Source organism: Calonectris borealis, chromosome 4 (genome assembly GCF_964195595.1).
Source record: "Calonectris borealis chromosome 4, bCalBor7.hap1.2, whole genome shotgun sequence".
In the NCBI taxonomy this organism is placed as follows: domain Eukaryota; kingdom Metazoa; phylum Chordata; class Aves; order Procellariiformes; family Procellariidae; genus Calonectris; species Calonectris borealis.
The window spans coordinates 83,074,185-83,089,005 of NC_134315.1; the positions used below are offsets into that span (position 1 = coordinate 83,074,185).

Consider the following 14,821-nt stretch of genomic DNA (forward strand, 5'->3'; position numbering starts at 1 on the left):
CGATCCTGAGACCCAAGGAAGGACCGATTTGGCTGCGATGTCTACAGCTGCCCTTTCCAGAAGCCTCCCAGTCCTGATAAAGGTCACCTGCTTGCTCCCCGAGGAGCCCACAGCGGGACTAGGCAGAGACAAATAGGGGAAAGAGGAAAACATCTCTGTCTGGGACAGCAGACGCTAAAGAAAAAAAATTATCAGGTAAGGTGTTTTTCCTAGATTAGGCAGCAATAAAATTGAGTCATGTTTGAGTTCACAGATTTTTTTTTTTTAATCTGCATTTTCCAAAGTCTAAAGGTATTCTTAGAGATGATTTGTACTGTGCTCGCACTCTGGAGCCTGAGTCACGGCCTCCGGCCCTCCTGTCTCAAGCAGCGAGCGTGCAGCAGGGCCCGCGGCAGGGGTGCTGGGTCAGGGACGGTAACAAGGCGATTCGGCTGTCAGTGAACGGGAAGCAGAACAGCTGTGTGCCTCCCACCGTCGCCAAGGCCTCGCAGGCAGCTTTCTGACAGAATGCCTAAGACGTGGGGTTTGGGGCACTGATTTGGGAATGGGACAAGTAAGATATTAACCATCACAGATGCTGGAGGCCTCGGGTCTGTGTGTTTTGTATGGGGCGCTGTATTCCCTCCCTTGGGCAGAATTACTGACCTCTGCGGTCGCTCACTTTGGAGTGGTAAAATGACAGACACGCTGAGTGCGGCGCTGCCGTTTGGTTAGTCAGTGTAGTCACCCGCGGGGCCGGCACGTTGACTGGCCTCGTGCCGTGTTATGTGAAATACCTGTCAGGAATCCTTCACAGAAGCTTCCTGTTTGCTGACAGCATTTAAAGGCACGTTCATCGATAGAGTGACAGACAGGATATTTCTTGATAAGGAATCAAGCAAATAATGGCAGGAAGCAGGTCAATGTGATGTTCCCCTGCCTTACACAAGGACGAGAGAGAAGCTGACATCCCTCCGCTTCCCCGTTTGTGTCCCAAACACATTCCGTTAGCTCCGTAGTTCTGCAAGGTGGCTTATTTGTGTTCGTGCTGAAACAAAACTGGTGGGCTTACACACACTGTTGTGCTCTGAAAAGGTGGGAATTAGCATCACGTCTTCAGCTTGGGAAGGAAGATACAGGTCTGTCACTCACACATGGGTTTGGAGTAGCTTTGATAGGTCCGCACATCTGACGGGCCTGTTGCGCTCCTCGGGTATCCCATTTTGGCTGATGCCAGCAGGGCTCGTCGTGTGCAGCATTCTGTCCGTTGCTCCCGCCGGCCTCCCGATGGATGGAGGTGTGTGTGCGCTCCGCAGGTGGAACATGGGAGAAGAGCCGCGGAAACCTCTTCTGTTATTCTGTGGAGATGCCAAGCAGGACTAAGCAGGATGGAGAGGGAGGAAAGGTGTATTGTTAAAGAGCAGCGGTTGGTCTTGCTCTCTGCAGGAGCATTCAGCCTGCCGCATTACGCGTCGCTGTTGGTCCCAGGCACAGCACAGGGTAGACGAAGAGATGGCTGTGGGCAAACGGCTATAAGCGCGCAGGGCAGTTTGTAAAAGTTACTGTAAGGCAGTGCGGCAGCAGCACCGTGTCTCTTCATGCTCAGTAAAACTCCGTCAGGCGCCTTTGCACAAGTCCTGCCTGTGCTCCGTGGGGTGCTTCCTGCGTAGCACAACCGTTCTGAAATCCCTCATGCTTTATGCAGCTGCCGGCTGGCTTCCTGCTGCGGGCCAGCCAAGCGGCGCCTCCTGCAAATATCTGCACAGGCGCCGGTCCAGAGAAAAGCACTCCGGCACCTGCACGGGCTCGGTCTGCGATGGCTGGGGGGGCAGGTAATGTGGCCCCTCCGCAGCAGCTGGGGGTCCTGGGCACCCGCGGTCGCGCAGGGCGAGCAGGGCTGCGGCTCAGTCAGGCGCCTGGTCCTGGTGGTGGTTGTGGTGAAGAGCTGGGAGTGCTGTCACTTTTTTGGTGGCGGGAGTCACACGCACGTCTGCAGACCTTCGGTGCCAGGATGGGCAACCAGGTCTGTAGGTCGGGCCTCCCCTCTGAAAAAAAGACGCGGGAAAAGCACCAGCCAGAGGAGATGGATTGTCCTTCAGTCGCGAGGGCGGTTGTTAGGTCTGTCTCAGAGAAACCTACTGCTGCCGTGTGAAACTGGAGTGTGCCGTTGCTGGGCCTGGGTTACTTTTCCCTAATTAAAGCCGTCATGTGAGGCTATCGTGCTCTTCCACCCCGGGGGTTAAGTTCTGCAACGGCGGATTTGTGGCAACAAAACAAAGAGCTGGCCGCACGCAGATGCGGCGAGTGGCAGAAGGCGACGTCTGTGGGAAAGTACCTCCACACCAAAGAGGAACTTTTGCTTTCCATCCCAAAGGGACCTCCTTACTTTCAGCCACCGTAGTGTCTCGTTTTTGCTTTTAATTTTGTATAACTAAGGAACAGTGACCTTGCTGCTTAATTAATTTTACAGTGCTGCTTTTGTTATTTGTGTTGCTAGGGTGACACGGGTACACCTTCGAGGGAGAGCGATAAAGACGGATACATTTGCATGGGAAGCTCCTTGCCCTGCTTGGAAGTAGCAGCAGGGTTTGTAGCGGTGGGACCGGTTCTTATTCCTTCTGCCTGACTCTTAAAACGGTCCGTAAGGAACTTTCCTAGTGCTGATGGGAGGAGGTTTAAATTCACCTGCTCTTTTTGTGTGGGGGGGATTCTCCCTCCACCCTTGTGGCCCTTTATTTGCAGTTAGAGACTGGAGTAGACAAACTTTGGGTAGGATTGATGTTATTGCAGAAAAGAGCTGGAGATTCACCTCCTTTCCTTTGCTTCCCCACATCGTTATTAATAAGCCAATTTTATTTTGAAGGCTCACTTCTGCTGAGCATATACCTACATGTGAGTTCACTTTGCAGTTGTTCCTTCATACTTGAAGGAACACGGTGCTCTGTGGGGGGGCTGTTTTTTGTTTGTTTCAATTTTATGCCTTGCTGAGATACATTGTTGTTCTTCAGTGGTTTAGATTAAACAGTTTCTTCTTCACACGGAAAGGACGGTTGTTACCAGGGTCCGAGTGTACAGTTGCTCTTCTTTGTTACGGCCTTGCCATTTAAAGCTAACTCCCGAGTCTGAAATTTTGCCTTTTGGCCTCATGCTGCCCGTGAAGGGTAGGAAGATACAAGCACAGATCTTGGGAGGACTGAAGGCTGAGAGGCAGCATGGAAAGACAATCTTACCCTTCCCATCCAAGCTGTTTTTAGGAGAAGGCCTAACCTTTTGCTTTGGCAGGCATAGGGAAAACAGCGCTGAGCCAGGACAGACGCCGCCAGGAGCTGTGGAAGCTGATGCCCATTTCTGCTGGGATCTAGCAGGAATGGGATTTGCCAGGAATGGAAAGGGATGGGAAAAATCCCCTCGTGCTGCTGAGGCACGGCCCTGCCTCCCCAGCAAGGAGCCCAACAGGTGCCATTTTCGCCCCCTGCCCTAAAGCAGATGTTGCCTTGCAGGAGGGAACGCAGGGGAGAGAGAGGCTGCCGCCCCGCGGATACTGCACTGGTGATGCAGCTCTCCCCTCGCCGGCCAAGGGCCCGTTCTTGCTGGCTTCACCGGTAAAGCTGCTGTGGCAGGACCAGGGCAGCGATTTAAGAGTCAGAGGCAGGTTTTTAAAGTCAAGTTTATTTTGTTCGCGGGGGTGGTTTCAGGTTGGCTTTTTGCAGGTGAGCTTACCTGCTGGATTCACCCAGATACTGCATTTCCAAACTAAGCCTTTAAGCTGCTTGAAGTCTTTTAAGTCAACAATATTGTCCAAACCTGGCTGTGGTTAAGCTCGTTTGTATGGCTTTGTCTCCTTCCATTTAAAATAGGCGCAATGAATAAAGCAATAAGGAACTTCATCTTAACTATCGCTCCTCCTTTTTCTGCCTTTTTTAGGCTCAGCTGTGCAGGCCTTGCTTTGCTACAGGAGAAGTATGGTCTATAAGGACAGCCAGTAAATAACATAGCGTTGTCCATTCTTCTCCCCAGATACATTCTAGGTCCCTATGCCGCTGTCCAAAAGATGTTTTTAGCATAGCATTTAATAAACTCCTTAGCACTGTGTGGCGTATCCATTATACTCCCAGCGTGCATCGAACTAGCATTTCTCGAACGAGTGCAACATGTTGCAGACAGCGGGCGTCCTGCCCCTGGTGGGGCTCAGATTTCACCCTTAAATTGCAGTAATGATTTTAGAAAGAATCATTATTTCTTGGAATTGAGGAAACCAATTTTCTCTTCTCTCCTGAAAAATGGTAGGTGCTTTTTAAAAAGCCACACTATAGTCAGGCGGCATCCGGAGGACCCAGCTGAGAGCAGAGGCCCACCTGGATCAGACACACAGTCCTGCTGACGCCTTTGCACCGTCGGGGCTTCAGGAGAGAAAACAAGGCAGGACTTTGTTCTCCTCAGGGGAGCACCTGATACAGCAGTGAAGGCACATTTTGCAGGCGGAGGCAGTATCGCTTTATTAGCCCAGCTCCTACGGCTGGAAGAAACAGCTTTGGATTGCACAACCCCCTGTCTTTAGGCCAGATCCCTGCCACAGGAGCACGGTTACTGTTGTACTTTTTCTAAGGGAGATGGGTGGCCGCATTTTGGCGGGACGTGTGTCTGTGAGCAGCAGTAACCGGCTGTGCACCCGCTCTCCCAGAGCCCAGAATTCACCCCTGGGGCTCGAGCCCTGCCACCTTCCCCACCCCTTCTGTGCCACTGGGCCGTGAAGGTGGAGCTCAGCACCAGTAAGGAAGTTACACACAGAGTAAAGCTGTCATGCTGCATGTAACAACGCAAGGTGTGAAGCTGGGGTCCTTCTGGAGGCCCTAGAGTAATTACAGTTCTGCCTACAACGCTCTGCTTTCACACGTTCTTGCCTCCAAAGCAGGAGAGTCAGTAGGCCTGTAACAAAGCTGTTACTCTCTATGCAAGGCAAACAGTAGGTTCTTTGGTGATAAATGGAGCCTGAAGTATTTATTTTGCAACAATGTTGGGTGTGTTTATTTTCTAAAATACTGCTACTTTTCCCCCTGTGTCATTGCTGGGAGGGCAGCTACAACCCGGCGCAGCAGTGATGTTTGTTTGCCCAAGCCCTTAGCTTTCTTTTCCACAGTAACTGGTCAGCCAGCATTTCATTTGGTTTTTTTTCTCTCCAACCATCTCAGCAGTAGCCAAAAGAACACAAGGACCCTGGGCGTAGCAGAAGAAATTGGTTTGGTTTCACTTCTCCCTTCTGGACACATCCTCGCTACTCACCCAGAATAATCCCCTTAGAAGCAAGACCAGACATTTACTTGGTTGAATTGAAAGGCTCTAGAAAAGCTAGAAATATAGTAAATATTTCTGAAGAAAGTCAGAAAATAAGATTTTATGTCAATGATTGATCTGTATGTGTGGTTGAAATTCAGCTATTGTCGACACAGATCAACGGTGGTGACTTGGGCCAAAAAGTTAAAAAAATGCCCCAAACTCAAACATTTTTAGGTGAAATTGTACCTACTTTACGCCAGTTCACAGTTAACTGTACTATTCAAGGTCTTTTGTAAGCTGTTTGGATTTTTCTTTTTTTAACATATACCGAGCTAAAAATATCCACATAATTTGAAGGAAAAATAAACCTTTCCTCTCAAAACATGAACTCGGTCACTCCCCTCTTCTGTGTGTCAGGAGCTGTGCACCCGCCTGGCTCCCATAGCATGTCTGGTTTTGTTCTAGCTGGGCATTTCTGTCTAACTACATGGTTCTAAGGAGATTTTTAAAAAAAAAAAGAAAGTCTCTTAGAAGCAAGCCGGAGTGTACCGTGTCAGTCCTTGAGAAACTACAAGGCATCCTTCCTCTTTTCCCCAACATACACTGAAATTTCTGAGTGATGTCTGAGGTGGCTGTAAGGAAAGTTGTCTTTTCCAGGGCAGATTTCTTGGGATGGGGTAGGTAACAGCGAGATCAAAATGGTGATTGAGGCTGGCTCGAGGCCCCCCTTCCCCAAGGAGGTTTTGTTTCCATGTTGAGTAACTCCTGCGGAGCTAAAATGTTTGGTCTTCTCTGACTTGCTCAGCCTGCGTATAAGAATAGTTTGTTTTTCTCTCCAACAGGATGTAGCCATTTCTCCAAAGCAGAGGGATGAGGTCATTCAGTGGCTGGCCAAGCTCAAATACCAGTTCCACCTTTATCCAGAAACGCTCGCCCTGGCCATCAGCCTTTTGGACAGGTTTTTAGCAGCAGTAAAGGTAAATATTTGCAGATACATAAACTGCAATAGATTTATACCACTCACTCAGCTATTTCTGTGTACAGTCCTAGTGGTGGGGCTGTACAGAAACCCTTACTTCCCCCCTCTGCTCTCACCCCCTCTTCCTTTCTCACACACGTATAGGATGGTACCTGCACTACTCCAGGAGCCTAATTTCGGGTTGTGGAACTGGCAGCACACACTGCCGCCAGGAACTTTTGGAGGTAGATTCTTTCCATAGTCATTTTTCACCTGGTGAAAGAAGCCGTTGCTTTAATGAGAACACGCAGTTCTCGGGGAACTGACCCAGTGCTTACACCTGCCAAGACTATTTTCCCTCTTTTCTCAGTTCTCCCCATTTCCTTCATGCAATGCAGCTCAGCAGTTAAAATGTCTATTAAACCAAGAGAAAAGGAGCACCCTTCCTCTTCAACTACATGCTCGCTTTGAACCTGGTTTGAATGTTGAGTTTGCCTCAGCACAGTACCTGTTCCTTCAAGCAATCAGAAAAAGAGGCTGCATAGAGGTGATGCTTTAAATAAAAAGAGAAAAGTCTCTACCTTACCATGAATTGACTCATAAAGCTAAAGGAAATGCCTACCAGCCCACAGTTAGAAACCTAGGCCCAATGCCCTCTGACAAAAAAGTCAGGGAAAGTCCCTGCTCACCTCTTAATTTCTCTGGTGTTTTAACTGCATTTAATCTCATTTGTACCACCTAGAATTGCTGGGAGCACTTGCTAGCAGTGAACTAGCTGGAGAAAACAAATAAATGTTTGAGGACAGGTTTGGGCCTGGCAAGTGTGCTAGTGCAGGGAAATAAAAAAAAAAAGGGGGGGGAAGGCACAGCCAGAGGCGATTGCTTTTTGGGGGAGTAGTTCGCTACTAACGTGCTCTATAGTCACTCTGACAGACTAAAGCTTAAGACTGATGTCAAATCAGACAGACGTGAAGGAGAGAGAGGGGTAAAAAAGCCTGGGTGCAAGCCATCAAAGTGACAGGCTGTCCACTCCCGACGTACTGAACAGGGAATATATATGCCCGTTTGGTTTTAAGGCTGTTACACCATAGAAACTGTTTTAAAAAGACAAGTTAAAAATCAGCATTTGGGTACCTGCAACCGAGATCTGCTCCTCTTCTGTCCCCGTACGTCTGCCACAGAAACACGTTAGGTGTGCCGTGGTTGGGCCGTGTTTTGCACCCGCACAAGTGGCTGAACAAACTGTGGGCCAACCCGAAATCCCTGGCCTTGAGTTGTGAAGTCAGGCTTTGGGTAGCCTTCTCTCTTACCGTGTTTGCTCAGTTGCGTTCCGTGCTCAGAGATCTGCCGTCTCACCTGCACGTGTCTCTAATCTCATCACCAACACCGTTACGTAAGCAAGATAGCTTGGGAGATCTAAGCAGGAGGACGTATTCTCAGCCTGTGCACTTACATTTCAATGTCACTTAGCTTGTTAGAATGCAAGTGACATCACCCATTAGCCTACTCTTTAAATATTAGTAAATGTTGATAGCGCTTTAATTACAAGCCATGGAAGTTTTTATTTTTAAGGAGCCCTCAAAGTAGCTGATTTACTGAAATACTGAGATGGGAAATAGATTTAAATCCCTCAACAGCTAATGCCCTCGAGTACAGTTTTTCTTTCAGTAATTTGCAGCAGCCAAGGAGTCTGCGAAGAAAGTATGAGAATACGAGTAAGGAGTCCACTGCACGCTTCAGGCAGTGAGCAGGAATGTGGAAAGGTGTTTTGTCTGGGTGAGCACTGTTCGCACAGCTCAGGGCTTTGTGCTCCCTCCCCCAGTTTTCCTCTCCCATAAAGCCGTCATTCCTCTGATGCAGCTTAACTCCTGGTTTTTTACCAGGTGCTACCGTGTGGGATTTTATTACTAAGAGAACTAGTCCCTTCCCTTCACCGTGAACACGCTTTGAAACAGCTCGGTCTGGCTGGCCCTGAGGCTGTTACCCAGTCGTGCTTTGGAGGCCCAGGCAGCAGCTTGTGGTGTAACTCACTGCACAGCGCTCCTTAACCCTCAGCAGGGCCGCGTTTGCAGCCCATTTTGGTAGCGCTTGCCCCTGTGTGCGGAGCCATCAAGGCTGGTAGAAGCTCCTGTAGGAGACCAGGATGGGTGACCGGGTTTTAACACGCTTTGGCAAAAGGCACAGTTGTTCCTTCCAGGTCAGTCTCTAGAGGTTATGCACAAAAAGAGGAGACAAAATTATTGTTAAAGTAATGGGGAGAATATAGGGGAGAATAAGCTTCCCTGATGGTAGGAACCTGCTCTAGACATCTGCTTTTCCCCAAATACGATGCAGAAGCTGTCCTCCTTTGCCATACATGATTTTGTGCTAACTTGACAGTTATCTTTGAACCTGCCTGCGTGGTCAAGAACACGTTCCAGTCTTGCCCTAAGGGAATTTATTCTTTTTGCTTTCGGTGACACCTGAATGCACAAGCAGACGTGTGCATGTACGCCCCGCCCCCGAGTGTGGATTCATCTACATGTATTTAAGTTGACATTTAAATGGCACTAAAAAGCCAAAGCTCTAGGCATAGCATGGTCCTTTGTAAGTAACTGAGGCTGAACGCAGGCAAAGATCTTAAATTTGGACACGATCCTGTGTTCTTCTCTTGTTGCTTTCTGGAAACAGTGTTCTGGATTTTTTGACAGCTCATTGCACGAGTGTAACGTGCAGCATCTCACCCTTCAACCACCCCATAGCTCTGTTGCATCTGCTAAAATTTACCTAACAAGAATAAATCACGGAAACTGGTCAGGTTGTAAGTAGATTTTCACATTCGGTGCAGGATTCTCCCTTACCTTTGCTTTCAGCATCTCCTAAAGAGGACCCGTTGCCAGTAGGCTAGTGAAGGCGGGGGGGCAAGGCGCTGCAGCTGTGTACTCGCTCAGCTGTGACAAGGTTTAGAAACCAGGCCTCTACATTTCCTAGCCCCCAGCCACTAAGGACACATCCTGTGGTTTTTACGCTGATGTTGAAAGTGAAATCCTTTGTCAGATTGACAAAGGTCGCTGCTAAGCAAAAGCTCCAGCAGATGCGCCACATTCAGAGCACTTAGTCTGTCCATCACAGGGACTATCTGAATACTCACAGCCCCTGCATCCTGCTTCCCCCCTCACCCACCCAGCCAAGGCGCGTCAAGGAGTTTTTGGTGCACAGGCAAAATCACCCTTTCCCCTCCAAATGTCACTTATTTTGCCTGAAACAACTCCCTGTAGAAGGGACCAGCTCTCCCTCAATAATCTCTGGGCCACAGTTTTGAGAACTGCAAAATTGTATGAGTGATGGTTTTTATGGGTGTTCTATGCTTACCTAGGCAAGGACAGCATTTGTAAATTCTCTTCTTTTCCTTCCTAGTCTGCATCTGACCCCCAGCGGCACTAACACCAGAGCTCTGCTGAAGCAGGGGGAGTGACAACGGGGTTTTTTGCCAGGTGACAATCTGGCCCTTCTGATTTTCTCCTTCCTATTTCTACCGCACTGCCTAAAAATGAGCTCTTTCCACTCCAGCGCTGCACATCAGTGGGCGCCAATTACGATCACGGGGCTGGCAGATTACTGTTCTGCCTTACATCATGGAGTATGGATTTTTGCTTGGCACGGCTTGCCACCGCCGTGGCATAGTTGAAGGTCAGCCTGCTGATCCGGAACACGTTGCATGGGCAGCTGAGACCCTGGGGCTCAGGACGTCCGATGAGAAAGGATTATGCATAATTTTTGCATCACATTCACGCAGACTTCTCTGCTTTTCTGTACCATAGGCCCGTCCAAAGTACTTGAACTGTATTGCAATCAGCTGCTTCTTCCTTGCTGCAAAGACCATTGAGGAAGATGAGGTAATTTTTTTGTTCTTACCACCTTAGCATTGTCTGAATATATACTCTCCCAGTCCTGCCTTTTCTTGCACATGGCGGCTGACGCTTGCCAGGACACGAATGAAGCGTTTTGTGTGATTTCTATAATGACTGGTTCTCTCGTTTCTTTTTTGCATTGGCCTTTGCAGAGGATTCCAGTACTGAAGGTGTTGGCTCGGGATAGCTTTTGTGGTTGTTCTCCAGCTGAAATTCGCAGAATGGAGAAGATTATCCTGGATAAACTGAACTGGGATCTTCACATGGCAACGCCACTGGATTTCCTTCATATTGTAAGGGGCTATTTACATTCTTTATGTTGTCTGTCGGTGTAAATAAGGTACCTAGACAAAAATTCCACCTGTAGGGGAGCGAAGACCTCAGGACGGGTTCCTAATTCCTCCATACGAGTAGTTTCTGAAAGAAAAATCCTTCTTTCAGAGGAGATTTCAGAGGAGACTTGAGACAAAAATGGCGCAATTTCCAAAACACGGGCCTGATGTCTGACCTGTTTCAATGCATGTTAAAGCACACACTAAGACTCTCAGCTCCTGAAAACCTTGCCCCTAGGTCTTAATTTCTAGTGGTTTTGCTCCAAGCTAAATGCCAGGCAGCACGAAAAACAGTAAATACAACCATGGAGAAAGCACTGATGGTGGGTAATGGGTGCAGTCCGTGCCTGCCACAGAAAGGCACGGCCAGAGATCCAGATTCATGGATGAGATAAGACAAAGGGAAGGAAAGTGTCCTGAGGTTCTCTGTTGAATTCCATCCTCTCTGCTTGCTCGAGAAGGAGTTTTTGTCTAGGACACGTGAACTGCCAGACCTGTGTTGTTGAGAGAGAAGGGCGGAAGGGGATAGCCTTTTGCAGAGCCCCGAGAAGCCTGGTCCCCGGGCAGATGATGTGTATGATGGCAGGTCCCGCCAGAAAGGCTGCACTAGGCTGTCGGCGGGTTTCAACGGATTGGTTTTTTCCCACGGTGTGGAAATTGCCTTGAAGGTTAAGCTGGAGGATCCTTCTACATCAAAGACTTGTCGCATGCCATCCTTGAGGTCCGACCTGGCTTTGCCTGTGGGGTTGCCTGTCGGTGACGCCAGCTGCCTCATGTGCTTGTTTCCCCCCCCAGTTCCACGCAGTCGCGGTGTCCAACAGGCCTCAGCTACTGACCATCCTGCCCAAGCTGAGTCCCTCTCAGCACGTGGCGGCGCTCACCAAGCAGCTGCTGCACTGCATGGCCTGTTACCAGCTGCTGCAGTTCAAGGGCTCCATGCTGGCGCTGGCCATCGTCAGCCTGGAGCTGGAGAAGCTGCTCCCCGACTGGCTGGCTCTCATCATCGAGCTGCTCCAGAAGGCACAGGTGAGGGGGTGCTGGCACCGCACACCGCAGCGGGGAGGGACCGGGGGCCGCGGAAGGCTGCGTCTTGCTCAGTACTCCAGTGATGCAAGCCCGCCGGGGCTTTCAGATCCCTAGCTGCTGATCTCTGCCTGCCGTTACGCTTTTGCGAGGATGGTTGTGCTTCAGCCCAAAGGGACAGTTTGTTGGGACAGTTCTGCAAAGTCTTGATCTTGACTGCATCCCTTAGGTGGCAAAGGGAGGAGCTGTGTGCCCTGATGTATACGGGCTGTCTCTGCACCAGGGAGAAAATAACACACTGGGGAGAAGATCCTAGTTAGCTGCTCAGCCGTTCATTCTAAGCATACGGGGTGGTCTGACAAGTACTGGAAAGACCAACAGTCAAGCTGCTAAAAATATGCAGTGGAACCTTTTAATATATCCGACAGCTTTTTCCCCCCCTCTATTCCCATGAGGTTTAAAAAGGAGCAGGGGTCCGTATCTTATGAAGTTGTCGTGTTGGGGGTCTTTCTGGTCCTTCATCACTTTTGCTCTGGCATCCAGCATAATCATTGAGAAGTGAGGCGGAAAGGCTGCCGGTGTGTTCAGAGCCCTAGCCCTGCCCTGGCTGACAGCCTCTCCTCTCCGTGGCCGTGACCCCGCAATGCCGGTATCTTTGCTTGTCTTCCCGCTCCAGATGGATAGCTCGCAGCTGATCCACTGCCGGGAGCTTGTGGCACATCACCTTTCCACTCTGCAGTCTTCTCTGCTGCCCAATTCTGTATATGTCTACAGTCCCCTCCAGCATACCCTGGTGACCTGTAACAGAGGAGTGTTCAAATGCCAGCCCTCCTCTGTCCCAGGGCCAGGTTTCTCCAAGGACAACGGCAGGCCAGAAGTGCCAGTCACAGGTACAGCCGCGCTCTACCAGCGTCTGCCAGCTCCCAGCGGTTGCAAGCAAGCCTCTACCAAGCGTAAAGTGGAAGAGATGGAAGTGGACGACTTCTACGACGGTATCAAGCGTCTCTACAACGAAGACGTTGCTCCAGAGGTAGTGGCTCTTGAAAACATGGGCTCTGTTTGTGGCGCTGACGTCTCGAGGCAGGAGGGCAACGTTTCCCCTTGTCCGCCTTTACAGCCAGTGTCTGTTATGTAGCTGTGAGTGCACACCACCTGCTCCACCACAGCTACTCTAGAAACCACGCAGAACCTGGCATCCTGTGTTCTCAGTGGGGGGAGAAGGGGCTATACCTTGTCAGGCTGAACTGAAGGGAGCCAAAAAAAACAGAAAAAAAAAATCCCAACCCTTTTTTGAATTTTTTTCTTGTGCGGCTAATTATAGTTCCACTATTTAAGCACTTAAAAACATAAAAAAGTATAAAAATCTAAAAAAAGACCCAAAAACCAAACAAAAAAAGTAGCAAAAAAATTGTTTCTTTCTAGTGTTGTCAGTTCCACTGTTTTTCTGCTCCTGTGTATTGTAACCTGTTCTCCATCTCCAAGAGCTCACATCAGTCGTGCAGTTGTTCCAGGTTTCCCAGCCAACTAACACCTCTCTGATCCGATTTCCATCTGCTCCTTGCTCTCTTTCTGCTTGCTCCTCTTTTAATTCTCAGCGAGTCTTGTGCATGATGTTCTGTACTACCTGACCTTCACGACAGCTTTCTTTTTCCTTTCTAAAGAAAAAGACCTTTTTTGTTTTGTTAGCACTTTGGTGTTTAAATGTGATAATATTTAAAAACTGGATTTAAATAAAAGGTTAGTCAGGAAAAAAACAAAAACAACGCTTGCAAGCTGCTCCACACTTAAGTAATAACCACAGGAGTGTGAACCTACTCTAGAAGAACACTAGGGCAGCCGGCCACTGTGCTCTGTACCTTATACAGAGACTTCTCCAAGTTAAAACAGTTTGTGTTTTCCAACACAGAAAGCAGTTAATGGATTTTTGTATCACTTGAACAAAAACGGTATTTTTTTCTTGTTTGCACCAAGAAACGTTGCACTCGGTGTGGATTTTCACCAACGCTTGATTCTTTACGTCAAGTGTTAACCTTAAATTCTGCAGAGTCTGTTTTTTTCCCATATGTTTATAAGCTTAGCATGTGACCAGCACCGCTCGGTGAGGTGCTGGGGCAGCTACGTACGCCTGAGGTTTGAAAGGTGTGTAATTATCAGCCACAAAACCAAAACAAAAGACCCTAACCCTAAAGTTTTGTGTTCATGTAACTTCTAACCAAGAGTAAAACCTTTAAAAACTTGTCTCTTCAATGTTACACCTCTGTTTCTCAGAATGACCTGTCCCAATTGTAAGCTCTCTCCACAGCCCTGAGGAAGGTATCGTATTTGGAGCCATTGTACTGATGAAAGCCTTCTGGTAGCAATAAAGAAAGTTGTCCTGGATTCTGAGTCTTGTTTTGTGCTTTTCACCCGAGTCCAAGATCAGTTTTACCCGGAGGCTGCAAGGGAGCTGCTCCGTGCCAGCCCTGTGAGGAAGTGGCTTTAGGGGTGCTGGGCAGCTGGGGTGCAGGGCAGCCGGGGCACCAGGGGAGTTGCACAACGTAAGCTCATTGCCTCCACAGCGGTTCCAGCTTTAGCCCCAGCTCTGGTGTTCCTCACTCCCTCCTTCATCACCGGGCTGTTCCCCTTCCCGGCTGAGTACGGGCCGCTCAGTGCATGGCCAGGACACTGTGTCATCTCCCCTGCCCTGTAACCATCTCCTTTTTGATATTCTGAATGCCCCGTTGAAGAGAGTCGTTTCCCATACCCAGGCCGGCTGTAGATTCCTGCTTGCCTGACGTCCCTTCCACTGAAAATCACATTTGATAATGAAAAGGTGAGTGCAGACTTCATTTCTGCTCTTTTCTGTGAGCTCATAGATTCTGTTCTGTAATCTCGCCTTCTTCCTAGCTGGCTTTCATCTCGTGCACTTCAGGAGGAGCCGGCCCCTCCTGCCTCACGTCTTCTGAGGTGCCATCCTTTTTGTTCGGCACAGTCCACTGTGACAAACTTCTCTTGGGTTTCAGCTCTCTTCCTGCCGTGTCCTGGAAACCACCTCCCGAGGCTGCATTTCTCAAAGGGGTGTGCACCTTCCTTCCCCTCCAGCCCTTCCTGTCATCCTTATGCTATAACCAGTCCCTGACCTTTTCTCTCTTCCCACTGCTCAGTTTTCTCCAGCCGGGCTGCTGTGCTGTCTCGGGGCTTCACCTAGCGCACCCCTAGCAAAATACCCCGTCGCTGCAGGATTTCCATGATACTCGTGCTCACTACTTCAAACCCACGTCAAGGCACACACCTTTTTCAGTTAAACTACACAGCATAACAGCTCTAAATCAAAATAACTGCCCCGATTTCCAACACTAGATATAACAACATTAGCACGAGAAAGA

The 14,821-nt window shown here is 49.1% G+C and overlaps 1 protein-coding gene across 2 annotated transcripts in view; it reads left to right on the forward strand.

Moving 5' to 3' along the window:
- Positions 1-13,835, forward strand: part of CCNI (cyclin I) — a 35,229-nt gene extending 21,394 nt beyond the window's left edge. For both annotated transcript variants that reach the window (XM_075150379.1, XM_075150380.1), the window contains 5 exons: positions 6,096-6,230; positions 10,012-10,086; positions 10,254-10,394; positions 11,229-11,459; positions 12,133-13,835. In XM_075150379.1, coding sequence (XP_075006480.1) covers positions 6,096-6,230; positions 10,012-10,086; positions 10,254-10,394; positions 11,229-11,459; positions 12,133-12,591 — 1,041 coding nt within the window. In that variant the 3' untranslated portion in view covers positions 12,592-13,835. The remainder of the gene's footprint in view (positions 1-6,095; positions 6,231-10,011; positions 10,087-10,253; positions 10,395-11,228; positions 11,460-12,132) is intronic.
- The last annotated feature ends 986 nt before the right edge of the window (positions 13,836-14,821 follow it).